The sequence below is a fragment of the Podarcis pityusensis genome, assembly GCF_964106645.2.
Source record: "Podarcis pityusensis genome assembly, chromosome: 6".
Lineage (NCBI taxonomy): Eukaryota > Metazoa > Chordata > Lepidosauria > Squamata > Lacertidae > Podarcis > Podarcis pityusensis.
Window position 1 is genome coordinate 71,973,807 of NC_138030.1, and position 21,601 is coordinate 71,995,407.

Here is a 21,601-nt window from a genome sequence, read left to right on the forward strand (position 1 = left end):
TAAATTCCCTTTTTTTGTTAAAAAAAACAACAAACCGTAGTTTTAACCCCACTCTAGCATGGGCGTAGTCAGAATTGGGGGGGGGGGGCAGAACCTCACATTTGTATTGGTTTTTATTGATGGGGGCAGCTGCCCCCCTCGACTTCGCCCATGCCAAAACTGCTCCCTAAAATTTATTTTTTTAAAAAACTCACCCTCGGGCTTGCAATCTGTGACACATAAGGAGAAAGGGGTAGGGCAGGAGGAAAAAGCAGGTGCAAGTACTACTAAGGAAGAATTTTTTACTTTATAACCAGCAGCTGGGTTGGAAACAAACGCAGGTGAAATTCGGAGAGCATAGGGCGGCTCCTTTCTTAACAGAGGTGGTGGCATAGGGCTAACTCAGAAGTGTGACCAATTTCCCCAGTCTGAAGTGGTGCAAGGCATTATTTCACCTGGGGACTTCGCCATCTCTCAGCGATCTGGTTAGACCTGAGCTCATGCAACACTTGGTTGCAACATAAAATCCAATATAAAAACACGAAATACGTAATAAAAACAAACAACCCGAAACAAGCCCTAGCACATATTGAACTATAATCTGACCATGATGTTGCCTTCTTAGTCCCGTAACTATTATTTCTGGGTGTTTCGTAAGCTGCATTTAGCAAAATCAGATGAATGACAAAACGCGTCTGTTCCGACTCTTGTCAAATCTCCTGCCAACAGAAGTTGTCAAAAACAAGCTCTTGTTGACCTTTTCCACTCATCATCTGAAGTTACAAATTGTCAATTTGTAAAAAATGAAATGAAACAAAAAAATCCTTTCCTGAAATCAAATATCACATTTTTCTGTGAGGTTACAGTGGGTGACAGGGCTAGGAGAGCACTATTGTTAAATGATATCTAATTTTATTTTATACTGTATTGCATACAATATTGATTAACTGTCCTGTAACAATTTCTGAGCAGCACTGCAGAATAAAATAAAGCAACTTTTTAAAAAATCAGTAAAGCTAGAAAAAGTAAATATTACATGGCATATTACATCTAGCTTATAAAACCATTTCTATCCATTTCAGCTTGTTTTGATAATCCAAAGTTTTAGATATAAAACTCTCAAATTCTGAAATAAGGGATGGTTCGCAGTTCTGTGCTTAGCTGGAATTATATGCAAGGCTCACTCAATGCAATTGCAATGGGATATACTGTCCACTGGTTTGTGTAGGATTTAACTTTGTGTCCACAGGTATGTGACATATGTTCATCTTCTCCAGACCACAATACTACCCTGAGGCTAGAATCTTATGCACACTTATGAGATAAGTCTCAGGTAAGTATAGATTTAAAAGAAACATGCAGGATGTACTTACCTGGGAGTAAACAGGTACAGAGTACAGTGAGACTTACTTCTGAGTAAACAGGCATACCTCACTCCATAAGGTCTACAATCCTATGAGGTCACTTTGAAGGATGGTCAACTGAAATCCTTCCAAACATGCACACAATCAGGCTATAAACCTGTTTTAAGATTAGTCCTATGAAGCTATCATTTCCAAATTTTCTTTATTAGTTCTTCTTAAATTGAGCAGAGGGAGGGGAGTAGAATCTGTTTCTGTAAACCTGTTTCTCTGGCAAGTTTAAGGAATACACTATTTTGCTTGTTTACAACATCAGTGAAAGAAAGCAGTCAATGTTTATGCCAAATTTTCACTTTTATTTATTTGTTAAATCAAATCATAGGACCTGAGCCAATGGCTTCAAGTTACAAGAAAGGAAATTCCAATTAAACATCAGGAATAACCTCATGGTGATAAGAGCTGTTTGACAGTGGAATGGACTCCTTCAAAAGATTGTGGACGCTCCTTCCTTGGAGGTTTTTAAGCAGAGGTTGGATGGCCATCTGTCACGGATGCTTTAGCTGAGATCCCTGCATTGCAGCGGGTTGGACTAGAGGATCCTTAGGATCCCTTCCAATTCTACAATTCTGTGATTCTAAGTAACATATCTAGCAGATTCCCCAGGATTGTTAATTGTAAAATAAAATGGTAAAATTTGAGGGGACAGAATTATATCCAGTTTATGCGAGGTAGCGTGTGTCATTTGCATAGCTGGCAAAAAAAATATTGCTTGCCTTATTTACACAAGAAGGGGAAATGGCAAACGCAGACTCTAGAGCAATCTGACCTCTCATCTCCATAGCCATTCCCCTCTACAATCAATAGAATTCACGAAAATATACTGTACAGATCTCATTTCTTATTCATTCCGATTGCAGGGCATTATTCGTTTTTGTTAATTGTGTGCATCTGTGTGTATGCACACACACTTAATCATGAGCAATACAACTGAATGAAAAGACTGCCTGTTCCAACGCCTAGCTCCCATGCCCATCTGTGCCGCCTTTCCTCTGCTACTATGCTATACCCTTGCTTTACATGGCTTGGCCAGCCAAGGACCCTGCCCACAAATCCACACTCAATGTCCTCATACAGTATTTTGTCTGGATTGCAGAAAGGCTGCTGTTTGACAAAAATAAACCCAAAGCTGTGCAATAAATGCATTAATAATTTGTACAAGTATAAAGTAGGTCACAGAACAGGGCTCTGGTGGATGTAGCCTGCACAAATTTTACTTCAGTGTGTTTAGAAAAGTAGAAAAGAAGATTGCTGGAAAAGGTTTCCACTGAATATTTTGGAAAACAGACTATAATTTTTACAATGTCAAAACCAGTATGTTGGCTCACATTATTAATATTAAATATCCAGCAGATGGCAGCACAGTGCAATTTAGAAAGGGTAACCTGAAATGTGACATTCCAGGTCTAGTTATAAATGTATGACTGAGCATATATTTTTAGAAATGGCAGAAGAGGTTAAGTTCTGGGTCAATCTTTCTTCCAGTTCTTCAGGATCACTTCTGCTGCATCTAAGGTGCTGTCTTTCTGTCAACAATGAACACAAAAGTTAAAAATCAGAACTGAAATATTCTTCACGTGCGTAAGACATTTTACTGCTAGAAGATTGCAAATCCACAGAAGCACACTTCTAACAACTTCATTAGGTACTTTTTGTGGCATGCATGCTCACATGAGTTTGGAGCAAATACCTGGGTATGTCTACCCAGTGGCTAATTAAATTTAATTGAATTAATTTTATAATGAATGATTTTAGAGTGTTGTGTTGTGTTGTACTGTTTTATTGTTGTTAGCCACCCTGAGCCCGGCTTCGGCTGGGGAGGGCGGGATAGAAATAAAATTTATTATTATTATTATTAACATCTACAATGTGCCCCATTTCCCCAGCAATAAACTCTAGCTATGGTTTGGTGAGGTTGAGATGCACTCAGAGACACCTAGTCCCCCACTCCTATGACAATACAGCAGTTGGCACCCAGCCAATCTAGTTGTCAATCTGTGGAGCAGAAGAAAAGTTTGTTTTAATTATCATCACATCCCTGAAAAAATAAAGGGAAGCCAGCATATCATGGCTCACAGCATGAAGTAGAGGCTTCCTAGTTAAAAACTCAGCTCATTCACAAACTGCTACCCACACTGGCCTAGGTTTCAGGACTATTAGGAATCCTGGGCTGTGACTACTTAGAAAAAGCACTATGTAGATCAGGAGTGGGCAACTTGTGTCTCTTGACCTAATTTCATGTGGGTGGAAGGAGGAAGAAAATGGGGAGGGAAGAGGATGACGGGAGTAAATGAAATTAATTTTAATGATATCCAAATTTGTTTCCAGATTACTCCTTGATGGAGAAGAGGTTGCCCACCTTGATGTAAAATATGATCATACCCTAAAAAATTATTATTAGGAGCAATATCAAAAAGTTATTTAAACTGCTTAAAAGTGAAAGGAGAAAATATAAGTTTTGGTACTAATAGAAACAAACAGCCCTGCTAAGACTTAAAACATTTAAGCTTGATTTAAGCACATGCTATAGAACTTACTTTGATGAAGCAAAACCGTATGTACTTTTCAAACTGTTCTTTGGTCTCAGGGCCGCAAAAGGAGGTGAGAGGAATAGCTGACAGTTTCTTTAAAAAGCACAAAGCACAATTGCATGCTCAGCAGGTACGTTAAAACAGCTTAAACCTTAGCTCTTGGAAGCTCTAGTAACTGTATCTTTGTGAGAGTTTAAAGGTTGCGGCCCAAGAGCTTAATTAAGGTCACATCACACATTAACAAAATTCGCATGTGCAAAATACAGCACTGTACTATCATGGATGAACATTTCACATGTGGGAATTTTTATGTGCACGGTCTGGGAAGCAGAATTAAGCTACAAACAGATTGCCGCAATATTTCCTTCACTGCTTCAAGTGCTTTCCATGTAGGAATTCTGCAATGTTGCATTCTGGAAGCACCCTGGGCTAGCAGTTTGCCCTCATCTTCCTAGCAAAGGAGCTGATCTTTAAGTAGTGGTTGTGTCTAGGCCACAGACTAGCCTAGCAGAGGCAAATCCCACAGAGCAGATGTCAGTAAAGGATTTATATCTCTGCTGAAGTAGGGAAGAGATCTGCAAGCCTAGCAATGGGTATGCAGCCTTCCAATGAGCACACAATCCCCTACATCAGGGCCACCTGTTTTACAGTCTCACTTAGATGTTAGAATTAAAGACACAGTTATTTGAGCAAAGAGTAGGAGGGAGAAATAAAACCAATCCTTACCTTAGATTTTATCATCCATTTAACAAATTTATAATCGTAAGGTTTATCTTTTTCCATGTCAGACAGATCTACATCTTTAAAACAAAAAGAAGAGGTAAAAAACACCTTAAGAGCTGCAGTTTTTCAAAAGAAAGGCATTACCCAGTATGGGCACTTCAGCAGAGATTTTTTTACAGAACAGTAGATGGAAAGGCCCCTTCATGGATCACTGCCTTGCCGTGGCAAAGGGGCTTGAATAACTCATAGACGCTATGAGCTATGCCGTGCAGGGCCACCCAAGAAGGACAGGTCATAGTGGAGAGTTTTGACCAAACGTGATCCACCTGGAGCAGGAACTGGCAAGCCACTCCAGTATCCCTGCCAAGAAAACTCCACAGACAAAGACAACCGGCATAACCAGCATGAGTTTGACCAAACTGCGGGAGGCAGTGGAAGACAGGAGTGCCTGGCGTGCTCTGGTCCGTGGGGTCACGAAGAGTCGGACACGACTAAACAACAACAACAAGATGGAAAGGATCTGGAGCCCAGGGTAAGATCTAAAGTGCAAGATCTGCTATTTCACTTCTTTTTCCCCAGGACTGCTCCCCAGAGTACCAGGAATTTGCTCTTAAGCTGCATTCTAAGGGGAGAGCTAGACATTATGATAACAAGGGTCTGCTGCCAATGGGCACACAACCATTTTCTCTGTAATGAAAAATTCACATCATGAAGTCGTTAGCCTGTGTATTTTTCCACCCTGTTCCATATCACTGACTGCTTGTGGTGGTGGTGTTCTTACAGATTGAGAAAGGGCAACACAAAAACAAGCTGTAATTGCTGCGTAGTTCTGCTGTAAGTGCAGTAGGACACCTACCATGTTTGTGAAAATATTTGTTACTCAGAAGAGAAAACATACACACTGTAGCCCTCCCTTTGCTCATAGTATATTTCTCCCAGCTTCAGTACTGGGTCGTCATCCCCATTCCGGCCATGGAATAAAATCTTCACTTACTTAATGTAGACACGTCAACTATCATAAAGTATCCTCCCTCTGGAACAACAGGTTTCAGCCCAACTTCCAGGAGCATGCGAGCCATTCGGTTTCGTTTGTCTTCTAGCTCTCTAGGCAAAGAATAGAAGTAGCACGCTGGGTCATCCATGCGCTTCAAGTCTATCAAAAAGGCTTGTGCCACAGCTTCCTGGAAATTCAAATCAGGAAAGGAAGGGGGGGGGACCACACATTTAAGCACATTATCAAAAAGCGGCAGGCACAAAACAGACCTTGTGAAGATTCACTTTTAATAAGAAATGCCGTATCCAAAGAAATGCTCAGATATCTAGAATCTAATTATCAGTTTTTCCATAATAAAACAGATCATTCTAGTAAAATAGAAAGTCAGTGAAGAGTAAAAATAAGATTGTCAATTGGGTTTAGCAGTCAAGGGGGGGGGGGAGAAGGCAGATGAAAATTCTTCTAAAATTGCTGGATACACATCTATCACTAAAATAGATATATTTCCTTTCAAGTATGAGATTTTAAAAAGTCAAATACCTTCATTTTCAGTGATTAATTCAGTAATGTGTATCTGATTTTTTTAATGTTTAATGCTTTAATAATGACATATAAATTATAGAGAATTTATCATTCCTTTTCCTAAATGGCTCAGGGCTGCAATACCACAAGGACTGTCTCTCCCCATATAAACTAACAAGACACTGCAATCATCATCTGAGGTCTTTCTGAGACCTTTTTTCATGTGCCTCCTCCACGAGAGGTCCAGAGGATGGCAACACAAGAACGGGCCTTTTCTAAGTGGCTCCCTGCTTGTAGAATGCTCTCCCTGGGGAGATTCATCTGTCGCCTTCATTATACATTTCTAGGGGCCAGGCGAAAACGTTACTCTTCAACCAAGCCTTTGGCTGAATAACAGTCTAGGTCCTTTTAAATGTGTTGGGGGGTATTGTGGGGTTTTTTTTGTACTTATTATTATTATTACGTGCTTTGTGGTTTTATTCTTGTTTTTATGCTTCGGATGAAGGGCAGTATACAAATGTAATTAATTAATAAATTAATAATAATAATAACAACAATAAACAAACACAAACAAGAATGAAGTCTACAGATCTTCCTTTCTTACCACATAGTATAGAAAACCCCAAACATTTAGGAAACATACAGCTTGATCTGAAAACAATCTAGCCAAAGGATGCACAGAGACAAACATTTGCCAAACAGTAACTTTCCACAGGGTCCAGGTAACCACTGTATAAGGCAGTTGTCTGTATCATCCTGCGAAGCAGTAATGAGAATTTCACTACACATCAGATGCATGGCAGTATGTATTATATACAATGGTAATCACTCATCCCAACTCCCATCACTTGAGTCTGTTGTTTTCCTGCTAATAACGGAATGTCCAAATTATTGACATTCAAATGCTAATCTACATTGGATCAACATGCTCAAGTATTAATTTCATCTGCAATTCCCACAAATAGATTCCTTATTAGTCAATTTTTAATTATGTTTAGTGGCTCAAACCTCCTACACTATCATGCTCTTTACAATACCTTTTGCATGGCTTGGTACCTACCTGTAATGGAGTTGGGCATGTATAGAGTGTATTTTGTTGAACCACCTGCAAATGTTTTATCAGATGTTGGGGACCAACAGACCAGCCAAGCTTCAACAAAAAGAAATAAATTGTAACAAATATCTGGCTGTTTACTTAACATTTATAAAAGTTGAGAAACATGGAAATAATCACATTTTAAAGTGGTAGACTACTGACAAACTTAAAGTGGGGGGGATCCCATCTCTTCCAGTTTATAAAAGATTTCTTGCCTGGCTTAGATAATTACTCCCCAGGGGCAGCGAGGTGTGTCCCTACTTAAAAGGCTGCTCTGCAATTAAAATAAATCCCTGCCAAGAAAAATGAAAATTATGTTCTCCAAAAAGGTTACAAAAATTAAGCATGGGTGCATTTATTTATCTGTGCATGAGCCTGTTTGTGGATACATATTGTATTTATAGTTTTCACAAACTAAAAATTACCAAAAGACGCACAATATTGAAGTTACAGCATGCACTTGCCTAACACTGCTTCCAAGAGAGCTACATAGCCATGCCTAAGGTATGTTTGCATACACACATGGGACTTTACATGGTTCTGTTTCTGGATGAAACCCCACATGTGTATTTTCCTGTGTTGGGGAAGCCCCCAACATTTTATGATACCTTTTCAGTCAGGCAGTGGGGATAAGAAGCCCGAAAGAGCTTAGTGCACCTGCAGAAGTCTCCTTGTAGTTTGTTGGATCCTGGCCTGATTTTCTCATGCGAAATGTGCCCCCAGCAACCACCACCTTCTGCATCTAACATTGGAACTGGCACAGCAAGCACAAGGTCTTCAAAAAATGTGCAAACTGGAAAGGCTTACTGCTTACAATGTACATACTGACCGCCTGTTCAAAATGTAAACAGTAGGATTTCTTAGTTCTGAGTGAAATATTCTGTCTGCATGGCATCTAGAATTTCTATAATGTCAGGGGTTAATTTTAAATACAGATTCTGCACGTGTTTCGTATAGCTTGTGCACGCTTGCAAATGATCTCCATGGTACATCAACCCAGCAGTACTTCAACATATATGATTCTTCATTTGCATTATGTCTTATTCTGTTCACTTACCTTCCAGCCAGTTACACTGTATGTTTTCCCAGCACTTCCTACAGTTACTGTTCTTTCCCACATTCCAGGCAAAGTAGCTGTGAAAAAAGAAAGAAAAGGATCAAGAGTTAATTACATACGAATGGCGCTAACAAGCTTTGCCTCTCTAACAATAAATAGGTATGTTTTAATCATGCATCCTACAAAGGAACATATATTATTTTGGATAAGTATGAAGCTGGCTTCATTATGTTCAAACTAAATGGGTATGTACTGAAAGCACATTGTTCCTTTACTCACACCCTCATTCAGGCATCTTGTGGCACATGAGGGTATGTTCACACCAGAGAGAGGTCTCAATCATTTTATCAGGTCATTCAGATGAGCTCTTTGTTGTTGGTATTGAACTGAAAGAGTAAAATTGTCCCTAAATCCCATATAACGGTATAGCACACAAAATACACACACATCCAAAATAAAAAAAATTTAAAAACCCGTAAGAGTATTTTCCTGCAACTCATGTTAGGGCGGAGGTACAGGTTATAGGTGACGCAGCATTAACTCATGTTGTGGCAGCATCAGGTTGTCCAGCCATCACTTGACATCATTGGGTACCAATGGAGGAAAACAACAAGTAATGCTATGTGTTGCAGTGATGCTATGTGCTGCAGACAAGGAGAAGGGAACACATTCTGTAATGCGTAGTTCTGTGATGAATTGCAGCCATCACCATGGGCTGCAATTACATTTAGCAAATCTCAAAACAAAACGAGAGATTATGAATTTGTGGAGCAAACAGCTAGCCAACTCATTTTCAGAAGATGGCTGGGGAGTCACACAATCCATCAGGTGACTTTTAGAGTAAATATTTTGTGAAAAAAGGACAAGCACCTTCATTGTATTAAGCTACAGAAGAATAGAATGTATTTTTGTATCTGAGCAAGCACCAAGAACTATTAGTAAGGCTACATACATACATATTACCCAAATAAGCACTATGCCTGTTGAGATGCCAGAAGAATCCTTGCTTACAATATGCAATCTTTAAATCTGCCAGTGGAACTCTAATCATTAGTCACATGAAGCTCCTGTTTTGCACAAGCTAGATAAGAGAAATGACGAAGTGTTCTATACCAGAGGAAACTGCCTAGATGACAGCACAAATACTATGCTGATTTTATGATATATCACTGGCAACCTCTATTAGATAAATATTAGAGAGCCACTACCAGATGCTGTAAATTGATGCAATATTCATTTCACATTTTTCACGAGCGATGTGTCATTTCAGCTGATGGAATACGTGAAGCTTAATACAAGAACATCTCTGCCTCTGGGGGGAGGATTTGTGTTCTCCTCTTTGCACAATTTTTATGTGCATGTTATACAAGCTAGAGAAAATAAGGTTTCTTAGGAGAAAAGAGTCCTGCTTAGTTTATAAAATAACTGTCGCTTGCCTGTAGGTTTAATGGTTTGTAGGTTTCAACAATAGATTGGAAAACAGTTTTGGGGATCTGCTTAAAAGTGAGCAAATGAAAAGGCACTGATGGCCAAATGCTATATTTTGAATCATTTAGCAGAACGTTTTGTACATATTATCTGCTGGGTGATAAAAATGCCTGTGTCCATCAGGAATGCACTTATCCCATATGATAAGTTGAGCATGCAACTGAAATAATAGATTTTTCCCCGTTCCCGCCAAGGTCCATTGGAGGACAGAGATGCATTAAGGCATCCAAAGTGCTCATACATAGGACTATTTACATACAAGTGATTTTAAATGAACATTCAAGACTGTACAAATATTAAGATCAGTAGGAAATTACATGTCAAACACGGGAGCAGCAAATTGAGAAATACATTTTAATAAGGTAATATAGTCCTATACTTCAGAATTATAGCTAGTCTACAAAATACTATTAATGAGCTTTTATAAAATACCTAATTTTAATCCGGCAACAATACTTTATTGCCCATTTCCAGTCTACAAACTAACACAATTCAGTACCTATCTTAATGTGTTTATTGCCAGTGTATACCAGCCATTCATATACTTCATCGCTGATGCACAGGGTGTCATATTTAATACAGAGATCAGCAATTATCTGGAGCTCTTCTTTCGTATAGACCTAAAATAGAAAGGGAAAGAAAACAATGTATTAATCAATATCGTCAGAGCCAACATTTTATAACATTTAGCAGGAAGATTTAAAAACAGGAATCTCACCTTTCCTATAGGATTGTGAGGGTTATTCAATATAATAGCTTTCGTCTTGCAATTAAATTTACTTGCAAGTTCAGCAGGATCCAAGACCCAGTCCGCACTAGATGCAGTCTCTCCGGCTGCAGGTCTCTGAGTTATAGGGGGGAAAATGTTTTATTAGGCTGAAATAAACTTTCTTTAAACATTCCACTAGTGATCTTATCCTAAGAATCAGTCAACTATACAAAATACACGAGTAAACTGCAAAGAAATCTCAAATTCTGATCACTAACAAAAAAAAGTTATTCATATCATTTGGGACTTTCCAGTGACGATTCCTCTGACCCACTAGATCTAGCCATCAAAATTGATTAAAAGATTAAGTGTTCCATATAGCAGCAATGCATTTCTAAGAATCCAAAACTAGTACTATAAAAAAACCAGGGGGGACCAGAATTACCATCTACCACTGTGGTCTTAAGTACCGCTTTAAATACTGTTACAGACAAAAGCACTTAAGGATGCTTGAAGCTGAATAAATTAATTAGCTGGGCTGCTCACACCCCTCAGTTTTTGAAAGTTAATGTGGCTTTCACATTTAAAGCAAGGCCACCGAGCAATCTAAAGTTAAATTATTGACACCCATCTCCTATTTGGGCTTCTATCATTTACTTCTAGACTTTTGGGAGGCATTGCTTTCTTGTTGTTATTAATCTGTTTACTGGATCCATTCTGTTTCTCACTGAGCACACAAAGCTGAGTAACATAGGAAAGAAATAACCTTCATTATGAAAAACTGCAAGGTGCAACACTTCTCTTCATTCCCCTATCTAAATAAACTCTGATTATAATAATATTCCAAACACACTCACATATCTCAAGGGTATAAAAACAGGCTTGGCTCCTGCCATCCTCACCATTGGCTCATAACAGTCAAAGAAGGGTTCTATTATTATCACCTAAAGTAAACATATAGGAAAGTTATGTGAATAAGAAATGATATTATACCTTTCTTCAAAGACAGAACCCGCTTTTGATCTGATACAATGCTAATTCTATATATTTAGGAAAGCACATTGCATTAAAAGTACTTCTTGTCAGCAAACACGGGGTAGTATTTTAGATTAAAAGCTAAAACTCTTAAGTATATCTGTAAATGCCACAGCCACTGCTACTTCACAGTGGCTGCTTTTGTGTGCTGGGGATAATAGGAAATAAATGAAGATTTATAATAATGGCAGCAGAACTGAAGGGATGAGGGAGATACATAAAGCAAAAGTGAAAAGACAAAACATCAGAAGGTAGCTAGCTATCGCTTCATTGCCAGTTTTACCCCAAATGAGGCAGGCTATTTGATTTAAAACCCACCCTACCCTAAGTGCTTATAGATCCCCACTATTGACAAACTTATACAAATCAAGAAAAAAAACCAGGGTTTGAAGTTGGGAAATATTTTAAGTTTTGAAGGGTTCAGGACCAATGTTCTAGGCATCTGAAAGGACAAGCACCTAGGATTTTTTTCAGCTGTACCGGGGAGTAGCCAAGGAAGCTAATTTGCAACAGGTTGATAATTAAGTGGTAGATTGATGAACAATTCATCTCAGACATACAGTTACTTAAAGAACAACACTAGTCCCTTTATCCTGCCTTCAACAGCAACCTAATGCACAATAGTTAAAACAGCTGAGGCTTTTTCTATAACTTTATCCCAATGCCAAGAAATCCTTCATCCGCTAAATTAAGGTGCATCAACATACTCTTAAAGGCACAGGAATCTGACAGGTAAAAAAAAAAAAAGCCCTGCTTCAAAGTTTATTTCTTATTCAACCAAAACTAACAAAAGTCAGCTCTCTACCCTTCAATAAATCATCAAGCTGCCAAGGAAAGGGATTTCTGAGTAGGCTTGATCACTTACTAATGGAATGCTACCCATGTTCTAAGGGTGGGTGTGTAAACTTATATGTTTTCATAGAAGAGAATTTTTATTCTGGGATGCATCACAAAACTTACTTCATCTCCTACTTCAATGAGTCCCTGCACTGCACTGAACAGAGATCCATATCCCCCTATTGTCACCAGGATATCAGTGTATGGATCAATCTTTCTTCCACAAACTTTTTCATACACTTGGGACAAGACTTTCACCAGCGAAGGATGTCCCTATGAATGCAAAAGAAAATGCATAGACTCATATGCCAGTTAATAACAAACAACCAACAAATAATACAGTATTGTCTGTTAGCCAAATCTAGCATGGCTGATGCACAAAACAGAGTTACCCAATTAGAAATACCATTCTAAAGATTTAAACAATTAGAAACTGTCATTATGTCTAGGAGAGAACCTACTATACTGAGCTGAACAAGAAAAACAATATAAGGCACAGTTCACATGGAATCTCTTCTGCACAGCCAGCCTTCCATTGAATAGGAGTCTTTGTGCAAGATCACAAGCTGGGAATTGTGTGTACTATCAGTAAGGATCTATGACCGTGACCCTTTGAAGAAAAAATAATGTGGAACAAAAATGTTCGTAACACATATAAATTTCTAGAAACAGTTATACTGCCATTCATGGGTCACTGAAAAAGGAGTAACTACCCTCTGATGAATGCTCATATTGCACCATGGTGAAGAACAAGAAATGAATTGGCTGTATTTGCATATAAACCATGGTTTAATGTTACAAGGATGAACCAAAGCAAGCCTCAGGCTCCTGTCCTCCTCCTCCCCGCCCCCTTCTCCATGCAGCTGCAAGGAGAAGATTGGAAGCTTTAAGTCAACTGCAGTTTAGCATTATGTCCAGACAAACGGCTTCATTTTAACTACAGTCTATTGAAACAAGCCCAGTTCACAACCCATGATTTGAAGCTGGCTTGTTTCAATGAATGATTAACCACAGTGTGTGTGGGTTGAACATCACAAGAAGCTGCAGTTAATCAAAAACAGAAGTCGAATCTTTTGAAATACTCCTTGAGGCTCATCTTCATAATGCCAAACCATGGTTAAGCATTATGTGCAAGAAAGACAAAGTTCCCTGTATACTGAAATGTACTATATAGATTAATAATAACATTACATTGGGAAGTCATTTACATAGTCAGTTCTCCTGGCCCTACGTAAAGTCCTCTTTGGACCATATTTACATTGGCCACTGTTTGGAGATTTATGGTTACCGTGTTTCTATTCAGCCCAAGAATCCAAAATGAAGAAGGCGCATGTGGAAACCATGAGAAAATGTTTGGATATGCAACTGATTTAAAGCAACCTCTTAGAGAGCGTTCAGATGTACTCACAAAACCCCGGGTGTACTGGTTCAGCATATCCAAAGAGGATGCTTTGGCTAATGCTTCTTTAACATAGTTAGGAGGAGATATATCTGGAAGTCCTTGTCCCAGATTAACAATTGAGGGATCTGCAGCAACTTTTGTAAATTCCACCCTAAGAAAGGAAGAAATTATTACAAAGGTATTTAATACACATTTATAGGGAAGAATATTTCAGATCCATGGTAAATCAAAAAACACAGTATAGAACACATGGGTCTGTGGGAAACCACTCAGAGAGCATTCAATCAGATATTAGTTAATCAGAGATCCTGGAGGCCTCATTGCCATCAGTCTAGTTCTAGGTCAGGCTTTCAGGCTAGAACTACGTGCCATAAGTGTTACATGGCTTCTGTGCCTCATCCTCCACTCCCAGTAACATCTAGTAAGCTGAAACACGTGATGTGACATAACCACTTCTGAAGCACCAAAGGGCAATTCAAAAACCATCTTGGTTGAGGACCAACTAGAACACTGAGTTACGGAAGACCAATAAAAACAGGTTTTGTGGTTTTCCCCCCAATGCTGTTGAGAGTACATTTGACCCTCCCCGCAGTTGACAGAGGATTATTATTTCATTTTTCCTTCTTTATAAATGTAGCAAATTAGAACCAAAATAGCCTCATAAACAAAGCCAGAATACCTTATCTCAGCCTGTTAGCTAAAATTGACCCTGCCCCCATTATTTAAACATCGTAGTCCTAGCAAAGTTGTTCTGCAGACTCACAGGCTGCACAACCGGTAATTATCACTGTGATTCATCCAAGATCTTTTAACCATAAAAGGAACAAAGAGATTCATTTGTAGGGAAGAGGGGAATAGAGGGGAGGAGCACACAAAAGCCTGGAGCCCACTCCCAGTGGCTTCACTGACCAAGAGGTTTCTCTCCCTGCCCCCCACCCTGGCCCTGCACCTGGTCAGCTGACAATGTAGGTGAAAAGCATACAAATGAACTACAAGGAGTACAGACATTTCCATTATTCATTCGTTCATTCATTCATTCATTTTCATTAATAATTACTTACCACACATTGCTATCCAGCCCTTCAATTCGTTTTGCATTTTTGTGCTTGAAGGTCATGGTCTACATACAAGAATCAAAGACGGATAATTCTTGTTAGAACTACAAAGTATTGTATTGTTGGACACTATGGTAATCCATGACATTTCTCCTTGTAGTTCATTCTAAAGCTGATGAAACTGACAGGCGCTGCCAACACAGTTCAATGTAACAATTAACCAATATTCTCTTACAATACATGTTTGACAAAATGCCAATCTATGCAAGGATACTAAATAGAATGGTTAAGATTAAATATAAGTTCTGTTCAAACCCAGTATAAGAAAGACAGAGTATATCATAGATGTATGTCAGAGCACAATCTTTTAGCACTTACTTGAGAAGAAAGGGGTAGAGGAAATGTGACTTATGTATCTTGTTGTTTTTCAAAGACAGTGGTGACGTCAAAGTAATGGACAGAGCAGAATTGCAAAGGCTAGGCTATGTGCATAAGAGAGATTAATAAAAACCTGTGTGTAGGCAACAGGATCTGTCTTCACAATATTATTGAGCCTGGCTCTATGTTCTCTCCATCATATGAGGAAAGAATCTGCTAGGTACAGAATACACCCCACTGGTTGTGCCACTCTGTCCGTCCTGAACAAACAATAGCTGGAAAACTATTTTCCCACTTTCCCAAAGAAAAAATAACCCCCTTCCTTTGTTTTCCTAGAATTTTTGTGGATCTATTAAAAACTAGTTTTTTTAACCACTATTTTAAAAGCTAAGGTTGTCCAACACAAAACTCAAGTACCAGCAACATATTTAAAGGGTGTAACAGACAATATCATAGTATTAAAGGTTTTTTTAAAAAAAAATCATTGTGAGAAATTCCACAAAGTAACATCAAAGCTGTTTGGCAAATGGAACATACATGTAAAGACACACACCAAGTGACATAACAGCAGTCTAGATAAAAGGAAGCACTGTTTGGGTGACCTTCATTCTACCGTGCTGGCTATACAGTATACGTATACTCCAGAACATTATTTTTCAATCCAAATCTTGAACTGCTTCATGAATGTCTAGAAGGCAAGGATATTTTTTTAACATCCAAGCCAACATAGTGACTCCATATTCTATGTAATAAATAAAAAAGACAGAGGATGTAGCTTAAGCTGTTACAGGTGGTAACAGCTTACTGTTAACAAAAGGAAGAAAAAAGCTGCCTTTACCAACTTTAAACATATCTCTCAGAGTTAAATCAACCAAGAATCTTGCAGCACCTTAGAGAATGACACAACTATATAGCCATACTGGTCTACTACTAAAATTGTCATTATTTTAACTTATGGTCAATACTAACAGTGTTCCAATTGATACCTTCTGCAATAAGAATAGAAGAAAGCAGAAGAAAATACTGTCTTGCACAAACTTACTCACTGCAAAAGGTGAATTGGTTTACAAGTGTCTGGCAATGTTGGAGAGCAAAACAAAGACATTAAACAAAACCAGATCTCCAAATTCAGGATCGTGGACATAAGTGAATCATAAATATAACAATATGCACATACAATCACATAAGCTATGAAGATATGGAATACATACAGGAGAGGATGAAACCTTGAAGTATCTCAAAGGGTAAGTAATCTTCAGTAGTGATGTTCTAGTGCCAAGGTAGCTGAAGCATTGCTGAGCAAAGAACATGCCTGCATAACAATAAGTTTATAAGTGCATGAAACAACTACACACAAACAATAGTGCCAAATACCAGACCATAATTGTATAACTATTCTTCAGTGTAACTTAAATCCCTATGTGGCATGTCTGTTGATATAGGTAAAGGTAAAGGACCGCCAGATAGTTAAGAACAGTCAAACTTGACTATGGGGTACGGTGCTCATCTCACTTTCAGGCTGAGGGAGCTGGTGTTTGTCCAAAGACAGCTTTCCAGGTCATGTGGCCAGCATGACTAAACCGCTTCTGGTGCAACAGGACACCGTAAAGAGTGCCAGAGCGCACAGAAATGCCGTTTACCTTCCCGCCGCAGCACTACTTATTTATCTACTTGCACTGGTGTGCTTTCGAACTGCTAGGTTGGCAGAAGCTGGAACAGAGCAACGGGAGCTCACTCTGTTGCGCTGACTTGAACCACCAACCTTCTGATCGGAAAGCCCAAGAGGCTCAGTGGTTTAGACCACAGCACCACCTACTCCCTTTCTGTTGATATAAGCCTTACATGTGCTTATATTAAGGATAGATAGGAGGAGCACAGGACTTGAAAGTCATCACACATGTGATATACTCATCCATCTAGGTAAGCTTTCACTCCTATTTTAGGCTTAGTAACTACCTGATCCCTGCAACTGGGTCAGTCAGTACTCTAAATCACTATGTTTCTAAGATTACAGAAACCAGTCAGTATGCATGTTCATTCACAAGCCTAATTCCTAGCCAGGATCAGCAAGGCAGAGCAGCAGATCCACATCTGAAGCCATCCTGCTTGCACCAGACTGGGTAGAAGTTGAAAAGTGTCGATTTTTTTGCTGGTACAGCCGACAGCCCAAGAATCAAGTCTCTTGGTGGGACCTGGGGGACTTTGGATCCAGGTAATACAAAGCCACTGGTGTCCCACAAGGCCTTCCACAGCCTACTGCCAGCGGGAGAACTATGATCTTCTGAAAGTTGTGGGTCTACAGCAAGGGTTGCCAAACTGTGGTCTGTGGACCAACAACCATCTGTGAGTGCCATTCATTCTGTGGCATGTCTGTGGATTTGTGGCTGAAGATAGGAGATGGCACATCCATCACATATTGGTTAATTGTATTTTTCTTGCTTCTTTTAATTCTGATACTGTACTTCATACAATATATATGAAACAAAATAAATATACAATTGAAAATTATTCAGCATCTAGCACAGCACATTACAATTGCTGTAACAGGCAGAAAAAGAATTAAGTTGTCTGCCAAGACCCTCAGCAATTTTCAAGTGTTACATAGGTAAAAAAGGGGGGGAGACCACTGGTCTAAAGCTCCCTCATCCCCAACTACTGGCTATACTGACTGAGGCTTTAGAATCAAAATATATTTTAAACTACTTCTTTGAGATACTATATGCATTGTGCAATACAGCCAGCTGTAAAATTCATCACCCCAGAAACTGAGGGATGTTACATTATGAGACTGTAACCCAAAATAAAAACACTTAGTACCGTTAGGTCATATGAAAGTGACCTAGATTACTGGATCCTATCTACTGAGTAGTCATCCTGATTTGCTGAGCAGTTACGGTATACGATGCCCACTGTTTACTGAACATTCCTTCCAATTTGTTTGCAAGAGAGGCTATACAATGTCTCATCAAGCCATTGTTAACCTACACCTTCAAGTGCATTTCTCCACACCTTTTCCTTACTACAAGTTGTCCGATTTCTTTAGGAAGGTTTTTTTGTCACACACGAGCACCAAACCCACTTCCCTTGCGTAACCTGAAATTGCCAATATGCAAACTGAATCTCAGCACAAAATAGGGAGACCCTGGAAGCAGGCCACGTTCCCTCAGTTTCTTAAACCCTTTCTTGGGAGCTTTACCCCTCCAGTGCTGGGTTATCAAACAGGCAAAGTATAGGGCTGCCATACGTCTGGAATTTCCACTGTATCCAAAAGCAGTGTCCGGGCGAAATGTCCAGGAATATCCAAAAGTATGACAACCGATGTTGCTACAATTCCCAGCAACCTTAAATTACATTTCCCAGGATTCAGGGGGAGTGGGTTGGCAGGTGTAACCCCGGCCTATGGGCCTTTTAGGGGCCCTGCATCAACAGATCAAAATAATATCTATTTGCTCTTAAAATAAAATTACAATGAAGTATTGCAATATAATTTGTTGGGGGGGGGAGCAGAGATTTCGACTGCCTAGGGGCCTCCACGGGGTTTAATCCAGCACTGTACCCCTGTACAGTGTCCGGGCAGTGTCCGGGCGAAATGTCCAGGAATATCCAAAAGTATGACAACCGATGTCGCTACAATTCCCAGCACCCTTAAACTACAGTTCCCAGGATTCTGGGGGAAAGTGGGTTGGCATGTGAATTCGGCAAGCACTCCTGCCTAACAATTAAATGCCCGCTTCTGAGATTATTATTAAATAAATCACATTATTTGCTTAATAAGTCTGAGGGTTTTTTTGGCAGGGGGAGGAAGGATTCACCCGCCCAAACGAAGCCTTGCCAATACTCCTTTCCTCCACCTCGAGAGAGAAAAATATTAAAAGTATTATTATTATCCTTACAACTGCTCCCACCACGCGGGCTTCCCCTGCCCTTTGGTCCCCCTCAAGGTTATGGGGCTTCTCCTTCCTCGCCCGCTTCCGGGTCTCTCGCCTCCTCCCTCCTGAAGGTGCAGGTATCCTCTTATTTCTAGGAGCCTCCCCCGAGGCCATTTTGTCCCCTTTCCCTCCCTTCATATCTAAACGTGTGAAGGGACGAGAAGCCACGTTAGCGGCGGCCGAACCGAAGCCGGCGGGGCGAAAAGTTCAGGAAAAGGACGGCGGCGGGTGGGAGCGCGGCCTCCTCCTCCTACCTCCCCTCAGCCGCGTGGCAGCAGGTCGGGGGGGAAGGAAAGCGGCAACTCGCTTACCTCGCTTATCCCGGATATATGGCGTGTGGGGGTTTTTTTAGGAGAAAGGCGGAGAAGACGAAGCAGCAGGGGAGGAGGGGCTAACTAGGCCGCGGCGGGAGCAGGAGCCGCTCGGTTGTTTCCTGGAGCCGTGGGGCGGCTCGGCTCGGCTGCGGCCTCGGGGAAAGCGGGGGGGGTTTCGCCGCCGTTCTGCATTTTCTCTCCCGCAGGCAGTTTGCAACCTTCGCTAATCTCTGTACATGCAGCAGGCACCAGGTAAAGGAGCAGAGAGTGGCTAGGGAATAATCAATAATCTAAAATATTATTATTATTAATCAAGCTGCTTCTTGAAACAGGCCAAGCTCCCACCATGGGTACGAAGGAAAGCCCTTTGTCTCCGCTTAAGCATTTCTGCCTTAGCATTGCGGCTCCAGCATTTTGCATATGTCCGAAATCTTGTTTTTCACAGCATTTTATTGTTTATATGATATGAGTCTGTCTCCTCCTATGCCATTTGCATCATTAGGTTAGGACAGGGGGAAGGATACCCACCTGTCATCATTCTTTGTCCGGCAGATTTGGAATGAAATGTCTCAACCACGGTTGTTTTAAGTTACTTTCGACCCCCCTCCCCCCAAGTGCTCGGGGGAAAAATCTGTCAAAATCTTTCTACAATTTTTACTTTTCGTTAAGTATTTTTATTTACTTACTTGATTTGGGGGGCAAGCTACGCCCATGACCACTTGGCGGTTTTGCTGTTTAGTGTCTATTTTTCCTCTCTTTTTAGCTAAGTGAAGCTCTTGCTCTACCCCACACACTTACAGTGTCAGAGTGTGGCATGTGCTCATCCTTTAAAAAAATATCGTTCATACAAAACTGCCATGCCGGGGAGAAAGAATCAATCTGGTTCAGAGCTTTTTCATGTTGGTAACACACTTTTTAGACATGCATAATTTCGCAACACAGTAATTTGGTTTTATTAGCAAACCGGAGGTTAAACTAACCCCTTTCCAGCCCCTGGAGGAGCGTGGGGAGCGTTTGCATGACACAACTACACACTGCAGCGGACACAATGTGTTGCGACACACAACTTGGAAAGCTCTGATCTAGTCCATTGGTTCCCAACTGGTGGTCTGCAGACCCCAGGGAGTCTGTGGCACCATTAACTACCATAGTTATCAAAATTTTCAAAATTAGGGGTCCATGGATTGGCTTTTGAAAAACAGGGGATCTGCAGTACTTAGCTAATTCGGAACCACTGGCCTAGTCTTTTCCTGACATGGTGTTCATGTGGGAAGTTTTACCTGTGGCGAAACACTAAAAAATATGCAATATGGTACTGGCAGGTTGAAGTAGCAGTCCAAGGAAAAGTTTGCCAGGTCTTGTGACTGTATAATGAGCTGGCCTTTAGCCCCTACCCACTACACTTTCCCAAGGAGTGGGCCTGCTAACTAGTATTTGAACAAGGCTAAAATCCTGTGTACACTTTCTTGGGAGTAAGGCTAACTGGACTCTGCCTTCTGAGTGAAACAGCAATGCACAGAAGTGCATGTAGAAGATCACGGAGCCAAACATTTTATTGCCTCTTCCAAAGCTTGTTTATCTTGAATAAACAAAGGGAGGCGTGCACCGTGTTAAGTGCGAATAGGGCTCTGGGGCAATTCTTAGGTAGAAAATGACCTTGCTTGAGGACAGTTGTGAGCATAAGCCTTCCCTGTAAAATTACAAATAAAAGCTATGTTCCTTCTTGCACTGTAATTTGTCTTCTGTACCGTACGTAGATCTTTTCACCTTGTAAAGTGAAAAATCAAAACGATGCCTCTACCACCTGCTCAGGACTAGAGCTCTTCTCCCCGCAACCCAATTGTCCTACAGAGATGGAAAGAGAGAAATGGCACTTCCTTGTGAAGCTGCTGCTCGAGTCAACTTTGCTTCGTAGGCTGTGTGCACGCACCTTACCAACTTAAAACTCAGCTAAGTCGTTATTTTTCTCAGTTTGAACCTAGTTTGGGGGGAAATTGATCAAAACAAGGTATTTCACAACCAACAACAGGATAAATGTGGATTGTGGCTTACTTTGTGTATACATCACTTTCCAAACCAGTGGTGGAAGCGCATTGGAGGCAAAAGTACACCCTGCAACAATTACATTAAAGCT

At 40.3% G+C, this 21,601-nt stretch overlaps 1 protein-coding gene and 1 long non-coding RNA gene across 5 annotated transcripts; one reads left to right on the forward strand and one right to left on the reverse strand.

Annotated features, from left to right (window-relative positions):
• Positions 1-1,675: 1,675 nt before the first annotated feature.
• Positions 1,676-19,975, reverse strand: KYAT3 (kynurenine aminotransferase 3). Of its 4 annotated transcripts, none has more exons than XM_081008737.1 (14): positions 19,465-19,975; positions 16,436-16,536; positions 14,853-14,911; positions 13,798-13,942; positions 12,513-12,662; positions 11,375-11,461; positions 10,527-10,652; positions 10,308-10,428; positions 8,321-8,397; positions 7,228-7,317; positions 5,646-5,832; positions 4,655-4,728; positions 3,935-4,021; positions 1,676-2,923 (listed from the first exon to the last, which is right to left on the reverse strand). In XM_081008737.1, exons 2-14 carry the CDS (start codon positions 16,532-16,534, stop codon positions 2,867-2,869), a joined length of 1,359 nt encoding a protein of 452 aa, XP_080864863.1. In that variant the 5' UTR covers positions 16,535-16,536; positions 19,465-19,975; the 3' UTR covers positions 1,676-2,866. The 4 variants fall into 4 exon arrangements, with proteins under 4 accessions (XP_080864863.1, XP_080864865.1, XP_080864864.1 ...); XM_081008739.1 differs by having other exon boundaries at positions 14,853-15,037; XM_081008738.1 differs by lacking the exon at positions 19,465-19,975 and adding an exon at positions 19,118-19,435.
• Positions 19,166-21,201, forward strand: LOC308478800. The gene is made up of 2 exons (XR_013987289.1): positions 19,166-19,230; positions 19,975-21,201. It is a non-coding gene; the product is annotated as an uncharacterized lncRNA (long non-coding RNA).
• Positions 21,202-21,601: the final 400 nt, after the last annotated feature.

Excerpts from the sequence above, each read along its gene's own strand:
- KYAT3 (XM_081008737.1), bottom strand. The coding sequence starts at position 16,534 with ATGTTCTTTGCTCAGCAATGCTTCAGCTACCTTGGCACTAGAACATCA. Across the intron at positions 14,912-16,435 it reads TCAAGGTTTCATCCTCTCCT|ACCATGACCTTCAAGCACAA; the intron begins GTATGTATTCCA and ends TCTTGTATGTAG. Across the intron at positions 4,729-5,645 it reads AGTTGACGTGTCTACATTAA|ATGTAGATCTGTCTGACATG; the intron begins GTAAGTGAAGAT and ends TTTGTTTTAAAG.